At 35.7% G+C, this 21,122-nt stretch overlaps 2 protein-coding genes across 4 annotated transcripts; both read right to left on the bottom strand.

Moving 5' to 3' along the window:
- Positions 1–4,541: 4,541 nt before the first annotated feature.
- Positions 4,542–9,947, bottom strand: LOC125673897 (probable mitochondrial pyruvate carrier 2). 2 transcript variants are annotated; one of them, XM_048910826.2, is made up of 5 exons: positions 9,784–9,947; positions 9,540–9,580; positions 7,327–7,408; positions 5,970–6,081; positions 4,542–4,993 (listed from the first exon to the last, which is right to left on the bottom strand). In XM_048910826.2, the coding sequence occupies exons 1-5, from the start codon at positions 9,869–9,871 to the stop codon at positions 4,951–4,953; spliced, it is 366 nt and encodes a 121-aa protein (XP_048766783.1). In that variant the 5' UTR covers positions 9,872–9,947; the 3' UTR covers positions 4,542–4,950. The 2 variants fall into 2 exon arrangements, with proteins under 2 accessions (XP_048766783.1, XP_056013663.1); XM_056157688.1 differs by having other exon boundaries at positions 4,542–6,081; positions 9,784–9,924.
- Positions 9,948–15,006: 5,059 nt separating this feature from the next.
- On the bottom strand, positions 15,007–20,836 carry LOC125673876 (uncharacterized). Of its 2 annotated transcripts, none has more exons than XM_056157687.1 (2): positions 20,393–20,836; positions 15,007–16,670 (listed from the first exon to the last, which is right to left on the bottom strand). In XM_056157687.1, the coding sequence occupies exon 2, from the start codon at positions 16,649–16,651 to the stop codon at positions 15,071–15,073; it is 1,581 nt and encodes a 526-aa protein (XP_056013662.1). In that variant the 5' UTR covers positions 16,652–16,670; positions 20,393–20,836; the 3' UTR covers positions 15,007–15,070. The 2 variants fall into 2 exon arrangements, with proteins under 2 accessions (XP_056013662.1, XP_056013661.1); XM_056157686.1 differs by lacking the exon at positions 20,393–20,836 and adding an exon at positions 18,919–18,962.
- Between the last annotated feature and the right edge of the window lie 286 nt (positions 20,837–21,122).

Genomic DNA, 21,122 nt, shown 5'->3' with positions numbered 1-21,122 from the left:
TGACTTTTCTTAAATCTATAATCAATAAATTTTCTTGTCTATATCTATTACAGATGTATCAAGGAAAAAATGAATAATCAATTATATAAATGTTTGAATTAGAATTATGATACAGAAGCTTAACTTTTTTCTATAATAAAAAAAACATGCAACAGGAGGGAAGAAAATTGTAACAGTAGAGACATTTTGGGTACTACACACTTTTTAGAATTATTTTGATTTAAACATAAGAATCCACACTTTTCAAAATAGTTTTGTTGATAATGCTGCACCATTTGTATTTTCAAATTACAAAGAAAATTAAAGAAATCGAAGATTTTCTTTTCTGTTACAGGATGGGTAGCTTGAATGAATGAACTTTTGTGCATTAAAGTCACATTTTTAAGATATGTCAGAAAAACTTTTGGAATTTGACTCACCTTTGAAGTGTTTATCAGCAAAGTACAATATATATGCTAAAGAAAATCATCAAAACATCGTTTGACCTACTTAAATAAATGTTACAGGAGAGACATAATCAGTTAGCAGTAAAAGATGACAATGGGATAAACAAGGTTCAGAAAATTATGACCATTTCACAACAACAGGGATAATTCTCCTGTCTATAAACATGACAAATATGATGACACTCTCAGTTGTTCAAATTTAATACGTTTACATTATACACTGTGACATTTCATTTCAATCTAATGAGATTAGGAATGTTGATTGGTGTTATAACAAAACTGAAGAAATAAAAACAATACAAAGTAATCAGGTATTATCTAGGTCCTTCCTATAGTGATGACGGACAAACTATGGTTATAAACTTTCATTTCTTCGATTTCCTACAATACCACTCCAAATCTCATTGTTTGTTTTAAAGTAAGAATGTCTTTTTTTTTTCGAACTACCGTAATCAAACTTCGTAATTATAGCTATAACATATCATTTTCTGGTAGTAATTAAGTTTTTTTGCGAAGATGAAGTGATGCACATAATCTGAGCTCACGTTAGGATTGCAAAATTTAGGATAATTTTAAAATAGTGTATCAACTTAGTGATGCGAGAACTTTTGTTTCCATGATTGTCTCAATTCTCTCTTTCGCAACAAATTGCAAATATATATATATATATATATATATATATATATATATATATATATATATGTGTGTGTGTGTGTGTGTGTGTGTGTGTGTGTGTGTGTGTGTGTGTGTGTTCTGCGACAATTGTCCTGTTCATGCTGCCACATTTTGTTAATGCATGTCAACGTGTTGCCAAATATTCAAGTGGTTTAATATCATACTAGTTGCATTTTGAAGGAAAACCAGAAACTGATCATTTCATTCTATATATATTCAAGTAATGTATTCCCTGCATGAGTGTTAAAGTTAAAATTTCATGTTTTCTGTCCCTGTTACACAACCCTGTCCATCAAATTTAACCAATAATTATATTTTCTATGAAAAAAACCCCCAAAAAAACCTCATGATTGTATGTTTTTTGTTACTTAACGAGTAAATATCAAATGAGCTTTTGTTTGATTAGTTCAATTAGTATTTTGTCTTTAAACTAAAATAGAAAGTATGTCTGCCCTGTTGCCAGAATCTGTCCTCCCTATTTTGAAATTTTTGAATGATGTTCTGACCAGAATTTAAAAAAACCTGGTCGATCCTCAATCGCACATTTTCGTTAAACAGAATGATGAAAATTAATAAAAAATTGTTGAAATGGCAAATTTTAAATGTCAACAGTTTAAGAAATCTGATAATTCATAGATATATAAAAATTAATTGTGGATATTAGTGAAATCATTGTGTCATAGACATGCAGTAGAGGAAATTCCAGCATAGGAGTTATTGCCCTTGACAACATTTTAAAAATTATAAATAATTGAATATCTATGGAAAATATAAACTTTTTCAGTATCAAAAGTTTACCAATTTTTTTAATTTTATTCAGTGAATAAAATTCCTCTCAAAGATATATTTCAATCATGCACAAAATTTAAATAAATAAAGATTTTGCAAAAACCTATGGCAACACATGAGGATCGATCAACCTTAAGTCAGAAAATGGTAACAGTTCCAAATCACAATTGGCTTTTGATGGAGATTCTAATAAGTCTGCATTCAATCATTGAAAATAATACTTACTCCTTTCAGATAGAAACAAATTTAGTTTCCTTATTTAGTTTATCCTTCCTGTTACAAATTCTTGTCCCTCCTGTTATAAAAGGTAATGTAACAGGAGGGAAAGTAACAGGAGAGACAATTCTCATGTGAAACTAATTTAATTTCCCTAAATAAATCTCCATACTAAATTATGATGCTGAAATTTTGAAATAAACATAACAAGCTACTTTACAGTGAAAAACAAAATGTGTATAAATTTTGCATTATTTTCAATGTAACAGGAAAGACTCGTACATTTTTCTACTCCTACAATGTACTCTCTACTTGGGACTTTTTCTCCTTTATTTACATTCAGAACCACATTTTGTATGTAGCATGGCACAGTGAAAACAACACTTAGGCCAGGGAAAGTTTTGAAATATCATTTGGATCATGTATCATATTTCTATTCCTTGCATTTCTTTTTCTGTAACAGGAAAGACACAAATCTGCGGGACAACACTTTACAGATAATTCCAGAGCAACGCGTGTAAAATTATAAACACTCACATGATTTTAGGAATTCACACATACATATAGTAAATGACAATATATATAAAATAATGAAATCTGCAGCAAAAAATGCACTATAGCGCTTGAATTAGTCTATTCCATGACTTGGGACATCAAAATATCAATGTATTTGCAAGTTCTAAAGGTTGTTGTAAGCCTATGTCATTGGCTGCGACATATTAGTTTTTACTTGCGGACTTAAACCTCGTGCCACATTACTAATTCCATGTGAAAGTTAGAAATTTCGCTTTTCAAAATAGATTTTTGTGCTTGGGACACACATTTTGACGGATTTTGATAATGACTCAGAAATCATTGTCAATTGAAATCAAGAAGAATACCGAATGCAGACCCACATACTTATACTGCAAATTCAAACTTTTGTCCGTGAACTCCGTATACATAATGAAACGCTAGCGGTCTGAATGTATACATGTATTTTCAAAAAAAACTTCCTACCAGCGGAATTGATATCGGCCAATACAGTAGAGGGTTTCAGGAGCGTCCTGAATTCAAATTATATCAGCATCCATACATGTGTGTACATAGCGTTAACCTGTAAATAGTTAGAAGAAGACTGCCGTGTTGCCCGACATTGGCAGACATTGCCCAAAGTTTTCCCGGGGCCACATTCACTCGTGAACCCGGTTCCTAAATTGGAAGAAGAAGAATTAGGACATGTCCTGATTCTGTGCTTGGAAACGTTTTTTTTTTTTTTTTTTTTTTTAAACTTTTGGTTTTAATAGTAGATCAGTGCACGTGGTTATGGATCCTTCTACGTGGGTCCCCAGTTTCTTGTTACATGTAAGTAGATGCAGTTGTCTGTGCGACAGGATATGTCCCTAAGAATTTGGTTGCATCGGTCGGTGACAGGGCTTTTAAAGCTGTCTATACTCGCGTTGGGTTTGCACATCGGGCATCTCTCACCAGAGCCCCCATTGAGTAAATGTCTTAACAAACGTTTCACATTGCTCCATGATACCACTCGATCAAATATACGCGCGCGTGCGTGTGTGTGTCGTTAAAAGAGATCGACGAGTGCCTGAAAAAAGAGTTTTACACCTCTATGAAAAGTGAAATTGATGGGATAGTACATGAATACACAGCTTCCTTACTACAGAAAAAATGTAGTCTGGTCCCCGCCCCCATCACTCCTTGATCATTCCAATACGAGGGATCAAGGAGTGGCGGGGACCAGACTAAGGGGAAAAAAGTTTATTCGGTATATACATACATACAAACATACATACATAAGATACCAAGGATAACCCATTAAGCTTGAAAGCTTATTTCCAATGGGGTCCTTTTGATGCACGCATGTTTGCGCTAGGGAGTCATTTATGTGGGAGGAAACCGGAGTACCCGGAGGAAACCCAAGTGTCCGAGCAGACGACGCCATACCCTCTCACCTACAACCACTGCCGATCACAAGGATCGAACTCGGGTCGCAGCGGTGAGAAGCGAGAGCGCTACCTCTGCTGATGCATGCGACCCAACGTTTCTGATAAGAAAGTTGCCTGAAAAGTTGATATATTTTTTGACAATTTTCGAGAAAAACGTACAACTTGTCCAACGTAATGACGTCATACTAGTATTTAAAATTGGATTTATATCAGTTGTGGTAAAATTGAAGTTTCAATTTTTATTTCACGAAATGTCATCGATCTTGGAAATTCTAGAATTTCAGTACCTCCAATGTTTGATGTTGCATCTGATTCCTTGTCATGTGATTGAATCAAAATATTTCATTTGTACGAACTTATTCCATGTATTCAATGATTTCGATCTAAGTTGTCCAAATTCTGCAAAATGTATTGCTAGTGGATCAATGCCGATTTAATACTTGTATTTCAATTAGAAACAAATGACAGAAAGTAACGTTTTTATCTTTTAATTATAAGAAAGCTTTGTACATATGATTTGATAAATTCTAAGTATAAACTTTATGCATGTCGTACAACTACTGCATTACAATGCGTACGCATATTCCGGAAGCTTCACATTAAAAAAAACCTCATACTAATTGTAAATGTTTTACTTTAACAATATTTAACGTAAATTGTCATAATGAATGACAAACGAATGAATGCAAAACTAAATCTATTCAAGGATAACATATCAGGTGAATACTTCCAATTAGGGCTTGAACTAATGACTATTCTAAGACACACAGAACAAGCATAGACTGAAATGGACACTGTAGTTGGTTTGTACAGCTGTAGAACATTCGGATCCGAAATGACGTAATTTGTCTTACACAGGCTGCATGTGTCAGATCTTTGATCTAATCCCAAAACGTTAGTGGTTTTCCTACTGACTTTTTATATCTGAAACATAAAATGTATAACAAGTCTAAGAATAGTACTCTCATTTAAAGTCAGCATTTCACAAATTCTATGGTCGTTATAACGATCTAGTTTGCCCATACAGCCTATCAGTGGGTCAAATGCTGTCTGGCGTGTTTTACACCGATTGATAGGTCGTTCTTGGCACACTGATTTTGACTACGGATAACTCCGTTTACCTGATCAAGACAGGGCTCACGGCGGGTGTGACCGGTCGACAGGGGATGCTTAACCTCCTAGGCACATGATACCACCTCTGGTATATCCAGGGGTCCGTGTTTGCCCGACTCCCTATTTTTTTTTTTTATCAATTGCTTATAGGAGTTATGGCTTATAGAGGAGTTATGGGATTGATCACTGTTCGTCATTTTCACCTTTCATAAAGAGAATAGTTTGTTATAGTTTTTCTTACCTTAATCGATGATTTTTAATTCATTTATGATATTGAGACGTCGACAGTTCAAGGTGAATTACCATGTAAAGCTTACCGCTAAGGGCCTTAGCAGTGAGGGTTCTTTAACGTGCCAACGCCTGCCGCAACAAGGGACATCTGTTTTTAAGGTCATATCCGAAAGACCCATGATATTTTCACTTCTAATTGCCAAAAGTTTGGCGAAGGAACAATCACTACCTATATTTGCGTCTTGGGTTTGGCGCAGCCATGACATGAGCGGAACTCAAACTTACGACCTCCCGGTAACAAAGCGAACGCTCTAACCACTGAACTCCCGGTTGTGTGAGGAGAGACATATGGTTTGTTTTTTTTTTAAATTTTAAACGTGAACAAATTGGCATTCAAAATGAGATATGGTAGACACATGGGCAATTTATTCTATGCTGAATCTCAAATTACAATCTACATGGTATGAACTAGCATAAATTATTAAATTTTCTGTATGTATAGCTACAGATGTATATCTTTGGCTCGATAAACCGAACAAAAGTTGAAGAGACCCACCGGCAAACCCGGACGCATTGGATGGTCCCGTTAACTGCCACGAGAAAGTTGATCAAAGCGAGGTTCAAGTTCTTGGGCTGAATAATGAAACACCACCTGGTCCAGATGTAACCTGTAAGAGACAAAAAGTATACGTGTTTAGGAGTTGGAAGTAAAAACATGTGTGTAGGGGTGTGCGGGTCCGAATTAAGATAATTAAAGCAGAGGAGCGGGAACAGGCTAAATGTCCCCCGAGATAACGCCAACACGTTGGTGGGGAATTCCCTAGAAAGTTCATGCGTTTAGGTATACAGGTGTATATTGCATGTAAGAGAGTAGCTGCAGAACTGTAGCTCGGGGAGAAAACATTGGGACTAATCTCTGATCTACCCCAATATTTTCTCAGAGAGCCACAGTTCTGCAGCTAGAAAAGGAGTGACCAATCTCATAACTCCCACGAAGAATACAAAACATAATATTTTTCTCTATAGACAGTTTGAATTGGACATAGAGCCTGGGTTGAGATATTCGATGTATAAAAGAAATTTTGTTTTTTGGTTGAACTGCCAATTCATGGCTAAAATCTTGGAAAAAGTGGTACAAGTTATCAATTTTCGAATGAGTTATCTCCCCTTTATCAAATTCAGATAATAGAAAAAATCAAATTATTCTATTTTCAACAATTTTTATTTCTTCTTCGAGGATTATGATAAATAATTGTTTTTAAATAGTATCACCTTCATGCAAATAATTTTCTTTATTTTTAATTGAAATTCATAAAGAAATAACAATGTATCATTTCTCAAATATTTCTTGGAAACTATTTTTTATTATAACGTAATGAAATAAATAAAAATTCATATAGCGCCTTATATGATGAATTTTAACCCTAAGGCGCTTTACAAACATAGAATTGAAAACAGCATACATGTAAAAAAAAAAAAAAAAAAAAAAAAAAAAAAAAGGATAAGGTATAAATAATTACCAAAAGTGGTAAACAATTATTTTTAGCAAAACATTTATTCAATGGTTTAGGGGGAAATTCATGACGATGAGAAATAAAAATAGACAGTTAAATATGGTACATGCGCATCCAGAAAGGTCAGTAAAAATAACTACAATGCAGTTTAGAATATCAATTGTAAGATATGTATGTGTACGTAGTTATAAATAAGTTTAGCCTTTTCATTTTTTTTTAAAAATACCATCAGGACTGGCATTGACAGATGTGAACTGGAAGACCATTCAGAAGATTTGCCTTAGCAAAGTTATGATTCCCATCAATACAACACCACTGCGATACTAATATGTAGTTTTCCACTGATGTTTTGGAGTACTAGTACTTTGGCTGTCTGAGACTCGGGGTGGACTTACTGACCTGACAACATTGACGAGGATTGGAAGAGGCTGATGTTTTCTGCAGGTCTCGTGAGATCTCCTATACCCGCACCGACCAAAATCTGGAATCATCACAGCAAATAAAATATCTTTATCTAAATCACCGATTGCTTAAAACATTAATAATAATTTCAAGATCATTGATATAAATGATACCTCCAACCGATTTACTAGTAATGATCATATCAATTTAATATTTTCCCATAATAATCTATAATTAGGACTTTTCGCTTTGATTTTTGCTCCGCGACTTCGCGCACACCGAAGTATTAGAGTCGTGGATCTCTTTAGGACAAATTGAATATGGTCCATCCGTTGTTCCCAGAGAGCTACAGTCCTACAACTCCCCGCACCGTTACATAACACAAGCACATTTCCCTATATATCACATTTGAAATAAATTATAAAAGACATATATACATGTAGTTTCTACATTTCCGGTCAAATCTTCTTCAGATTTTAAAGCCAGTTTGGGTTTATCAAGGTTTCGAAAAAGAACATATTTGTGATTTCTGAATGTTTTTAAATTAAGAACCCCAATGTTCAAGACATTCGGGCGCATGCCTTGATAACAGGAAAACATATAAGTGTATGATCATTTCATTCACAATGATTACAGCATTGGAATCTATAGATAGTCTTTTGTATACATGCGAATACATCTTCAAAGAAGCTTTAACAGGAGTATATATATATTTTTCGGTGCTTTCGTCAATTTCTTTGATTCTACAATACATCTTATATTGGTAAATAACAGTTGTTATTCAGTAGAAATTAAGTTATTCAAAATGACAATTCTTTGGTTGTTTTCAACATAAAATCCAAAGCGAATGTATTTTCATTTGATATCAAATTTGACAACTTTTAAAATTATTTCCCGTATATGCTTCACATTTTCACAAAAATGAAATCAAGTGTTCATTGTCTTCAACCATTTTACTTTTTTACATAATAATTCACACATAGAAGATTGAGTAGTTTAAAATAAAATTCGGACACCCTCCTTTTTTCATACATCTCTGCGATTTTTTGTTTTTGTAAATGCGACTCCATATTGAAAGTTCTATAATAGAAGGATTGGTACAGGGGGAGAGAGGAGGGAGTTACATGTGTATGAAATTTCTTTCTTTTTTTATGAAAGATGCTGGGCCAGGGGCGGATACAGGAATAGCGGTTACGGGGGGGGGGACTTTATGAGGCAGGGGGTCGTAGGGGAGGGGGGTCGCCCTGAGGCTCCTGGATTTTACAGATTTTACAGGGCTTGAAATATGTCTCCTATTTAAGTCATTTGTACTATTTTCTATCATTTTTAATAAGGTAAAATTAGTAAAATGACTTAAATTTTAAGGGTTTTGGAAAAAATTAAGTTCTCCCAATAAAGTAATCCAAGAAATCAAAAGATTTTGTCATTTATTTTTACGGGAATGGAAGAACCTATTGCTTCTTTCATCATTTAGTACATTTTTCTGAACAAGATACCGCGATTTACCTTAAATTTGAAAATTTTAGGGAGGGGGGCTTAAATCCGCCACTGAGGACATCAGTGATATGAAACTGTATGGTGTTTTATGTCAACCATTGTGGTGTAACAAAGTTCTTCAAATCAAAGGAAAAGGTGTATTTTTTTAAACTTGGACACAGAATGGTTTCAGATAAGTGGTTGATATTGTTGATGAAAATGGTATCAAACCCATTGAATGGATTTACGACAATCTTAGAAGAAAAAAGAAATGCTTTATGTTGATACAAAATTATGAGTATTATTTTTAGAAAGATAAGAAATTTGAATTATCAAGATTTACTCTATCAAAACTTGCGCATGAAACTCATTAATGAAATTTTTTTTATTGAAATACATGTAGTATAACTGATATTTCATCGAAAACGATGTATACCGTTCTTATGAAATTCATGTTGAAAATATACTCTTTTGATTAGAAACAAATTTCCTTGTTTTTGATGAAACTTTAAACCAAGTTTGATTTTAAAAGTGTGGGTAAAAATCAATAAAAGGTGAAAGACAGAGTACATTTGATAGTTTGAAGAAAAACATTTTCTCCGAACTACGATGAAAATTCATACGCGCACACTACACTGTACAATAACGCGCTGTTGTAACTTGGAGCTACTAAAATTCTACGGTTGCAATGAACGAGTAATGTTAAATTTGTTGATAAAAATGTCAATATTTACCCATTTCACAAGTGGAGCCCAGAAGAAGATAGTCTTTGGACCTGTAAAATGAATAAATGCATTACTTTCATATCCAAAATCTATGAAATTATTATTTTCATTGTATTTTCTTCTGCTTCAATTTAAATACTTTAAACAAAATCAGCTGATGGGCACCTAAGATTTTGTAATCTTTAAATATAGGACGATGACCTATATATACGAACGAAAAATTTCATGATTTAAAAAAATCATGCATGCTTACCGATCTCATGGTTCCACAGAGGTTGTAATCTGGGAGGGACGAATTTGTCCACAGTCCTGATGACGAAAAGATACAGCCGCGACGACATGTTCTACTTCTTATCAGGATACCCATCGGCACCCCTCGGTGTCTATCGGTTGATGAGGGCCAAACTATGACATTGCCGTGTAGGCCTATATATAGATACAGGGCTACCAAAAAAAATGACTTTATGGAATTTATCTTCAACTTTGATTTAACGCAATCAAGCGCACACAGTATGAAAAATAGATTGTTGTGTATTCTCAAAATTATATAAATTAAATGTTTACCTTTCTTGATATTGAATGCAAATGTCTATAGGTATGGTGGTATTTTTCTGCCATCACTTCTCAGATACTTGATATGTCGACTTGTCAGTTAATTATGTCATCCTGCCAGTTGATTATGTCGACTTGTAGGTAAAACTCCTTGTTCATATTTTCTCATTATTTTTCATTTGCCGACTTAGATCTACTTTCCTTCTTAATATTGACAAGTTAACAGTCGACATAATTATCTGACAAAGCAACATAATCACTGAAGAAGTCGACAAAAAGATAATTCTGTCGACTTTTCCGAACAATGTCGACTTGTCAAATAATTATATGACCTAGTCAGATAACTTTGTCCACTTGTCAGATCGATATATCGACCTGTCAAATTATGCTGTTAAGTTGCCGGCACAGTTTGGGCGTGGAAGCATTTTAAGATCTTTTTAAACTTTTTATTAATGGACAAAAATCACCAGACAAGTCGACATGACTAACTAACAAGTGGACACACTTATCTTACAAGTCGATAAGAGTATCGGACAAACCGACATAATTATCTGACAAGTCTTTATGATGATTTGACAAATCGATGTAATTATCTGACAAGTGGACTATAATCTGAAAAATCTATATATTCTGACAAACCGACATAATTATCTGACAAGTCGATATGATTATCTGACAAGTCAATGTAATTATCTGACGAGTCGATGTAATTATCTGACGAGTCGATGTAATTATTTGACAAGTCGATGTAGCTGGAAAACTTGTTAAACGCCAGCGTCCCAAAAAACAAAATTGTATCCATAAATTGAACTTGAAGGAAAACTGTTGGACAAGCCTGCTTGCATTGCTAACTGTTTTGCCATTTACTTTGAAAGGGTCTACAACCCAACTGACTGCAAAAACTTTGACTCAGAGTTCTTTACCCTTGTTGAAAACTCGTACACTTCGACCAAGAAATCAACTAGTCATCAACCATATTCTACGATTCCGGGAGGAGAAGTATTCTCAACTGAGGTCTCTAACCTTATCAAGGAACTTAAACGCAGGAAGGCACCTGGACTGGACCGTATTCAAAATGAACATCTTATATATGGAGGTCCCTCACTTTCCACATGTATCTCGCACCTCTTCAACGCAATAATCAAGATTGGCAAAATCCCGACTATCTGGAAACAGGATCTCATAGTGCCTATCTACAAAGGGAATAACAAACCCAAAAATATCCCGACAACTACTGACCAATCGCTCTTCTTCCATGTCTTATGAAATTATTTGCGAAAATACTGATGCTAAGGAATCGCCATCCCATACTACCATCCATCCAATTTCCAAACCCACAACAACAAGGCTTTTAACCAAGACCAGGATCCATTACAGCCTCATTCAATCTCAAAGAAACAATCTTCCACAACTTAGAACATGGTAGTCCTGTCTATATTGCCTTTCTGGATACGCAAAAAGCTTTCGATACAGTCTGGAGGCATGGTTTCATGCTCAAATTACGTCATCTCGGTGTGACAGAATCGTTATGGACTATCATTGATGATTGCCACTCGGATACTTCCTGTTCAGTTGCCGTGAACCAGACGAATTCTGACTGTTTTCCCATTTCCCAAGGAGTAAGGCAAGGTGGTGTCCTTTCAACCTTTCTTTATCTAGTGTTTATTAATGACCTTCTACAGGAACTGCAAAACAATTGCACAGATACCGGAATCTACAGTATAAAATCTTCAAGTCCAGCTTTAGCAGATGATATTTCCTGTGTAGCCTTGTCTCCACGGTCACTCCAAGTTCTTCTAGACACAGCCTACAGCTACTCAATACGGTGGAGATTTACCTTCAACGCAAATAAATCTAGTGTTTTGTGCTTCTCTCCCTCAGACACAGGCATTAACTCCACCTCATGGCGACTTGGCCAGGATACTATTCAACTCTCAAAAGCTTACACTCATCTTGGTATCCTTCTTGATGCAAAAATGGATCCCAGCGATAGGATTGCCAATGTATGCCCTTAAAATCAATGAACATCTCAACCCGGCGACTTTATCCAAATTGTATAAACGAGTTATTCTTCCTGGCGTCTTATACGTAAGTGAACTATGGTGTGATCTCAGACAGAAAGATATTCGCTCCCTCAACATCTTTCAGAACTATATTTGTAAACATGCTATGAATCTCCCCTAGTAAACACGATCGGACATGTATGAATCTCTCTTCGGACTAATTGGTATTACTTACCTATAACATGTACTCGCAATATATATTCTGCTGATTTTTCTGTCTTATATACTATCTATGTGATGTTTATTTTTCTGATGTATATATTTTATATGTAAATCTTTAGGAGGAAATAAAGAATGGATTAATATAGAGCCTTAAATTTTACATTTCGTTCAATAAATCATCGTTAAAACCCACCTATGACGTCATTCTTTTGTTTGAACACGCCATTATTTTTCAGGAATGGAGTGTTCGGAAAGTAGGTCAGCCTTTATACAAATAGATATAAATGCATGCAACAAAAGAATGAAAAACGTAAGACATGATTAAAATGCACAAAGTTTAGTTTTTATTAAAGTGGATTTTAAGTGGGTCAGTGTACTCGTATCACTCCATTCCTTAAAAGCAATGGACCTCGGCCCCTTCGGGGCCTCGGTCCATTACTTTTAAGGAATGGAGCGATACTCGTACATTAACCCTTACGTAACCAGTGAAGCGACATGAGATCCGTATAATGTGCTCATGTTTCCGAGAACGTGTCACAAGCCGGGCAGCAGTGTTTTGAACTTTCTGTAACTTCTGCAAGGATGCTGAATTAACAGGTATACCTGTAAAGTGCGAAACGAAACCCACCGAAACGAAACCTATCGAAACGAAACGAAACAGATTGTATAACTGAACTCTTTTAATTATAATAATCAAAAATGGTATCTCAGACCCCTGTGAAAGTTGCCACATATTTAGATAAAATTCGCCTCTCCTTATATGTCGGCTTTCGGCTTAACTGATACAAAGTTTTAAAGTTTGGAAAGGGGGAGGTTGAGTAAGCACAAAGTACAAATCCGAAGTTGATTAAATACCATGTGCAATTAGTTTCGGATCCGAAACACACTAAACAAGGGGTGGGGTCGCCGGCGTTGGATCCGCCTTTGGGCATACATTGTTTGAAGAAGCTGGTGTCTGAGAAAGTGTAGAGCAGGAAGAACTGCTGAGGTGCGAGTACTTTCAATAATTGAAAGCATGTTTCTAAATTTTCGGGAACGAATCTTGCATACAAAATAATTAATAGGGGAACACATAAATTCGAGCTCCTTTGGAATTTAATGAAATGTATATATGCACCTTTCTTTCAACACAAATTGAACTTGTGTAAATATTGTATCAGGCACGTATACAGGGGGTTGGGGTGGGCAGGGAGGCTGGTCTGCTCCCCCTACTTTTTTGACAATTAACTTTTATCCGTTATTCTAACATACAAAGTCTGTATTTTCTACATGCACAGTTCAAACTAATATTTTTTTGGGTAATGAATACAATTATAAGCAACCAATATATTGTCAATCACAAATTTTGAAATAGCTGGAAATTTTTAATACTTGTAAGTTTACCATTATATCAGTGATCAATTTTCTTTCCTTCTGTGAAATGATATATTGTACATCGAAGTAGGACTCTCTCTCTCTCTCTCTCTCTCTCTCTCTCTTGTTCAATCAATGAGTATGGACATGCGCAGAGACCATAAATAATTATGTGGTTCCCAAAGAGACAATAAAACTATATTTTCGTTTATATATTTCCTTTTACATGTGTCTTTGTGTAATAAACTGTTTATTATGGATTGCAAATGTAATGCCCGTATTTTCACACAGATGTATATTTCTTACCATTATTCCCTTATTTATATATCCAAGTTTGTATATGATCATCGAGAAATTTTGAATTGTGCACGCAATGTTTCCTACCAGATGCTCAGTGTATCTATTCGTGCATGATTAGATTCCTGATTTCTATAAACTGCAAAACCCATGACCAGACAAGCATTCAATACAGGAAAATAATTTCGACTTTGATATCACCCCCCCCCCTCCCCGATTGAAGACAACCGGTTTAGCGCGGGTGAAGTGTGTCGCAGTCTGTATAATGGAATGACAACGTGTTGTAAAGTTCTAACGAGATACAAATGGAGTTTATCAGAATAAAGAGAATCTAATATTTTCGGTAAGCGCACATCTCCGATACCTGTTGAATAAATGTCCGTATTTGATAAATGTTTTTTGGCGAGTATGCCTTGTGCATTACATATTATGCATATGGCATGTACCTGTATTTTGCAAGAATTGATATAAATAATATATTTTATGCTCTTTGCTTATTCCATTCTATCAGTATGTAATTGGCAAATGATTTATCCGCATTTAGTTCATAAGAAACTGCAAATACTTGCAAGTATGCAAGAAAAGCTTCTTTCTTTTTTTCTTTTTCTTTTTTTTTTTTTTTAAATTTTCTCTAAATTATCTAAACTTTCAGAATGTTTCATTGGTATACAATATTTTGTAATTTTTGAGCAAAGCATGTTTTAAAATGTGATTTTATATATATCTCATTCCCTAAATATTACTATCGGAGATGTGCACTGGTCGAGTCCACCTAGAAAAATCACTCAGGTGTGACAATCACATTTGGGGTATATACGGGTAGAGTAAATTAGGCTACCTGAGAGAAATATGGCGGATAAGATGAGGAATGTGTACGTATCTATTAATTCATGTCAGCTTTAAGATTTGTGGGAATAGTTTCTTTTAATTTGATGAATAACATCAAAATTTACCCGCTGTCCAACTGATTGTTACCTATCATGTCCGGATTAACGATCTTGCGTTTACAGGAGTGATAAGTAATCTCACAACATTTAAAAACAACATGCTTAATTTACACAATTTATTCCATAACAAAACATTTTATGCGAAACAACATACAATTCATTCTGTTCATTGCTCAAAATATTTTATTCTTTTCGCTACACCGGTCACATTTTCCCCAACAAACATCTCCCCGTCACCGACGATACACACGGAGAGTGGGAATTTAATCCCTAGATCAGGAATGACGTATCTCAGGAATCGCCCGTCCCTGTCCAACATGTGGATCTTGTCTCCTTTATAGTCAGTGACAATAATGTGACCGACAGGATCAGTAGTGACGGCGCTGACATCAAATTTATTGTCCCGCCCAGAGTAAGAAAATCGAAATATACCTAATCTATCGACAGCAATGACAGCCTTTTTCTTCCAGTCTGTTACGATGATGTCCCCGTTGACATTCTCAGTTATGTAAGTTGCATCTCGGTACAGAGGCTGGCCCTGTGAGTCGTACTGGATGTTCTGGAGTACGGCACCGGTACCGCTGTATCGCACGACTTTGGACTGGTCGTCCTTACGGAGACAGACTAGTAAGTCATCTGACGCGGTACTCGTGATGCCGCGTGGTAACCACCCCCCGGTTGTAAACATCGTCTGGATCGTTTTATCCTTGGCTACTCTACGCACAGACCTGCTGGCCTGTTCTGTGTAAATCACGTGTTTGTTGTATACAGTTAAGTACAAGCCCTGTGTTGGGATGGAGACAGTGTCGTGGAGGTTTCCCTGGAAATCAAACAACTTGAGTTCATAACTTGCTCCTCCCATCCACACTCTGTTATCATCAACAACAGCATTATCGTATAGACGGTTGTTTTTTTCACTAGCAGGAAACCCTGTGTCTATAGCTGTGATAACTCTCGGCACCTCTAACATTTTGTGATTCGAAATTACAGGGTCCTCAGATATCAATTTCGGCAGAGAAATCTTTCTTTCTTGTATATTCTCAATGTATCCGAAATACGATTTCAAATAGTTGTCGTCAATTTCGCCTTTGCAAAACACCGGAAATGAGTACTGCGTAATCTCCGAGGGAGTTTCCTGATTTTCAATCCTTGCAATTAGTTTCTTCATTTCCATAACATTCTGTGAATTTTTCAGTTTCGTTGTCGTAGCGTTTATTTCATCAACTTTTCCTAAAATTTCTTCCAGTTCTCTCTTCTGTTTCTGGAGTAGCGATTCGTGCTCCGTTTGCATGTCGTCCAGTTCCTGGTGGAGCATCTTCACGGTTTTCTCTATCTGTCTGTGCCACTCTTCTCCTCGTGACGTCACTTCATCCTTCTTTCGTTGGTAAATTTTGGATAAGGAATTTAATCTCTGTTTTGTTTTCTTTGCAAATCCGGAAACTTTCGGTTTGTCCAGAGGCTTTGTCGTATGATCTATGATTATCTTGAGTTCACACTTATAGTTTTGTAAGTACTCGTTTTCCTTTGTAATGGTTTTCATCAGTTCTTCAATTTTAGAGGTGTCGTCATCATCTCTACTGCCGAAATACACCACGTCATGTCCGGTTTTGGACTTAATCCGGAGATGTACCGGAACACAAGGATCGCAGAGATTGACCCCACATCGTCTGCAGAAGAACGAGACTGGTTGTTTGCAGATGTCACATTCAATGACATATTGACCTTGGGTAATGTCTTCAGATGCCATGATAGCGATTTTATTGGACCTGAAATAAATATGTTTTATGTAAATCTATTCTTAAACCATATGCGCCATTTTAGAATAAAATATTTCCAAATATGTATCCAACTAAACGATGCCCAATGGTTGTTTACATAAGTCACACTCAATGACATATTGCCCTTGGGTAATGTCTTCAGATGCCATACGAACAATTTTCTTTGACCTAAAATAAATGTAGGTCTGCACTTGTAATAAGTCACTGTATATTGACATGCAAATACACTTTAGGCGAGTATCATCATTTTTCAGCGAATGGGGGAGGGCAGCCGTAAGAAAATGTCTAGTTTGTGTGTGTGTGTGTGTGGGGGGGGGGGGGGGTGTCTTGTACTATACCTGCCTATAATATTTTCGCCAAAACGTCGTTTTCTTACACAGTGCGGGGGGGGGGGGGGGGGGGTCATGCTTTACTAGAATAGCTTTTATTCACAAGTTTTAGGATTACATTTTCAACTACTGAAAATAGTCGGGAGGGGGCGGGGATACACTAGATCTAACATGATAGCTTTAACGTTGATCGTCATTTTTGTAAAAACAACAAACGTATGACGAAATGTGTGATTGAAGACAAGGGGGGGGGGGGGGGGGGGGGTGTTGAATAATTTAAAATTTTCATTCAAAGTCTATCGTGATTATGTTTTCTTTATCAGAAATAAAATTTAATCAAGAAAGTTTATGGAGTATATAAATAAATTGATCAATTCATTGAAACACCGTGTAACGCATATTTTCTACGGTTGGATTAATTTTGCGATGTGATCTGCATTTCCAATTTCTGCGGTTGCATCATACCTAAATATACCCATATCATATATCTAATTTTGGATTGTAATTTTTGGCTTTTTGCGGATTTTTCCTATCCTCAAAAAATGGACAACCGCAGAAAATACCCGATCTACGATGTCAATAATCTGAAATCCTGGATCCACCCATGATGTTGCCATTTATATTATAATAATACATGGTGTGTCCCCTAAAAGAAACTTCACGTCGTACAAACCATGGGGCGTAGTTAGGGGCTTCTTAATGGGGAAGCAAAAGTGATTGTCAACTTTAAATACAATTTTAGATATACGATAAAATATATATTAAAGAAAAGGGATAATGGTCAGTTGCGGATTTGTGAGGTTAGCACAATTTAAAATTTTCAAAGTTTATCGTGATTGAGTGTCCTTTATCAGAATAAGATTTAATCAAGAGCGTTTATGGAATACTTAAATAATGTAGATCAATTCATTGAAACATCGTATAAGTATTTTTTTTACGGTTGGAATTTTTTTTTTTTGCGATGTGATCTGCATTTCCAATTTCTGCGGTTGTGTCATACCTAAATCTACCCATATTATATATCTAATTTTAGCTTGTGATTTTTGCGGACTTTAACTATCCTCAAAAAATAGACAACCGCAGAAAATACCCGCTATGCGGTGTCACTAATCTGAAATCCTGGATCCGCCCATGTTGCCATTTACATATATGTTATGATAGTGCATGGTGTGTCCCCTAAAAGAAAATTCGCGTCGTACAAACCCAGGGGCGTAGTTAGGGGCTGCTTAATGGGGAAGCAAAAGTACGCCTCTGGTTTATTGGAAACTTTTCAGTCAGTATGTTTTTTGTTGCGTGGGGTGGGGGGGGGGGGGGTGGGAGGGGGAGGGGGGGGGGCTTGTGTACGCCTCTGCAAACCAAAATCACGGCAATGTTGTTTCTGTGTATGTTGGAGATGATATTTTTACAAAATCTGACTAGGTTTGAACTATTGTGATATATGTATTAAGCGCTGAACAGATACACTCTGAATAAGACACACACACAAAAAAAACTAGTGGGTATTGATACTATATTCTGATAGGTGTTTGTTCTTGAATATTGGGGTACGAATATGCACCCTTTTATCTACGGGCCTCAATTTATGATGAAACAACGAATTATGATATATTTGCAAACTAATGAAAACTACATATTTTGATCCGCCTTCAAATTTCATGACATAAATTTAGTTTAATTAACTTAGCTGCTATGTCTGTGCGAGAAGATATACTGAAAGAGAAGTTGTTTCGCCATTGTGTCTGAACGTAATGCAAAACATTCCCTTGTACACCATACTTTCGTTATTGCGTATTATTTATTAACTTATCCAACAAACACAAATCCTTAAGCCAGAATAACAAGAAACTTCATATTTTATATAAATATATTATTTTTTCAACAACCTGAAAATTTTACTTCAATCTTACCTTCTTCATACTGTGTACCACGTTTTACCTAACCCGGCTAGATATTGAACAAACTGCATACCTAAGGGGCCCCGAGTCAGAATATGTTTTAATTTTCAGTACTCTAACAATTATGAATTGAAACTGGAACACAAATTTCAATCAACTAAATTTATCTAACGATGATGTGGATTTCTATATTCGTTAATATTGTTTAAAGATGTGCGATAAATTGCTATTGTAATGCGAATCCCCTATTGGCCCTCATTCCTAAGTTCTACCCTTAGTTACAAACACTGTAAAATGATCTGTCACATAATATAAGGCGGTGAGATATTTAAACAGACAAATCAATCGTTTAAAGTTATTCAAAACTAGAGCAGTGTTCTTACTGTTGTGTTAGACAGAAAATCAGGGGAGGATCCAATAATTTCAAACTCGCATAGTATCAATAAACTATTGGATATTATGGTGTTGAAGTTGATTTTCGTCACATATACGGAAGCCGATAGGTGCCAGGCTATAGAATCAATATTTATCTAACTGGCGACCGCCACTTATTATATTTGGCGGCCGCCACTTAATTTATATATGGCGGCTGCCAATTGCAAAAACAATGCAATTCGTATGGCTGAGTGATTTTATTTTGGAAAGATTTAGAATAGTACCCAAACACACAGCATCGTTTTTCAAAGTGTATAGGGACAGTCGGAGGAGAAATTGTCTTCTACAATTGTTGACAAGCAGAAAAGGAACCTACAATGTCTCTTTTACCCAAATTTCGTACTCCTAAATTGGAGGGAGGGGGCTCCGTTCATCCTTCAATTGATCAGTTCAGTCATTATTACATTTTTACCATTCATAACTACCACCAAAAGAGTGGGGTGGGGGCCAATCCGCCATTTAATCTTATTTCACATGTGAAAATAATTTAGTTTGCATGTGAAAATAATAGAAATTGAACGTTGTAAAAAAAAATGGAGGGTCAGCCCCGTGGTTCTACGTATTTAACATTGCAATCGAAAAACAATAATTCAATGCTCTTAATTGTGTGTGTATATATATATATATATATATATATATATATATATATATATATATAAGTTGACACCAATACGATATTAAATATGATGGATGCTGTCCTTGACAATAATAATTTTAGCTTTAACAACAAGTACTACATTCAAACCGAAGGCACCGCTATTGGGACAAAACTTGGAACGAACTACGCCTGCGTTTATATGGGGGAATGAGAACGAATTCTTTTTGAAAAGTGTGTAATACAACCCTGTCTTTACTTGAGATACATTGATGACACTTTTGGGATATGGACAGGGACAGAAGACGAACTACACAACTTTCGTGCAACTGTCAATATTATACACCCCAATATTCAACTCGACTTACGTTTTTCAAAAATCAAAATAGAGTTTCTTGATGTTTTAATTTCTTTTGATAAAGGATTCCTTTCAACAGACGTTTACTGCAAACCTACCGACAAGCATATGTATTTCAACAAAGCCTCCAGCCATCCCGAATCCACCAAAAGCGCGATTCCATTCGGTCTTGCCCTACGAGCACGCCAAATATGCTCCACCGACAGACAGTATCGTCACCAACGAGAAAAAGTAAAAACAAATTTAAAGAAACGCGGTTACTCAAACAAAGAAGTGGAAAAACAACTTTTAAAAGTAGATAAACTAAATCGCTCAGATCTGCTGAAATACAATAAAAAGAAACAATGTGATCGTGTTCCCTTAGTACTTACCTATTCAAAAGGACTTCCAAATATTCACAACACAAGTGCACTTCATATTTTACCGACAGCTTCATATTTTTGAAATCAAGGGGAGTAAGGTTTTCATGCTTGATTGAAATGGTTTGTGATCAATAATTCTGAAACTTACATTTTTCATATTCTCTGCTACTATTGAATATAGTGAAGGATTGGGAGGGCGTACGGGCCTGCATTAAACCTGAAACACCGTCATTTCTGTATATAAAAAAGCAAGTAAATCATGAAAGGCGAAGATAGCGAACAATGATCAATCTCATAACTCCTATAAGCAATACAAAATAAATCATATGACGAAATCCGTGAATGCAGACAAAATACTATTGCAACCGCGTGAAATGATAAGAGAAACTCTGGTTTTGTGGCGATGTAATTACAAGATGTAAAAGTTATTTCTGTATTATGACGATGTAATTACAACATGTAAACG

This window comes from Ostrea edulis, chromosome 3 (assembly GCF_947568905.1).
Source record: "Ostrea edulis chromosome 3, xbOstEdul1.1, whole genome shotgun sequence".
NCBI lineage: Eukaryota > Metazoa > Mollusca > Bivalvia > Ostreida > Ostreidae > Ostrea > Ostrea edulis.
Note: the sequence above shows the minus strand (reverse complement) of the source record. Positions and strands in the feature narration are given on the sequence as shown.

Bases quoted from the DNA above. Each gene is read 5' to 3' on its own strand.
- LOC125673897 (XM_056157688.1), bottom strand. From the start codon at position 9,871: ATGTCGTCGCGGCTGTATCTTTTCGTCATCAGGACTGTGGACAAATTC. The intron at 7,409-9,539 runs GTAAATATTGAC...TGATGATTCCAG, and splicing joins GGGCTCCACTTGTGAAATGG to ATTTTGGTCGGTGCGGGTAT. The intron at 6,082-7,326 runs GTCAGTAAGTCC...TGTCTCTTACAG, and splicing joins ATCCTCGTCAATGTTGTCAG to GTTACATCTGGACCAGGTGG.
- LOC125673876 (XM_056157687.1), bottom strand. From the start codon at position 16,651: ATGGCATCTGAAGACATTACCCAAGGTCAATATGTCATTGAATGTGAC.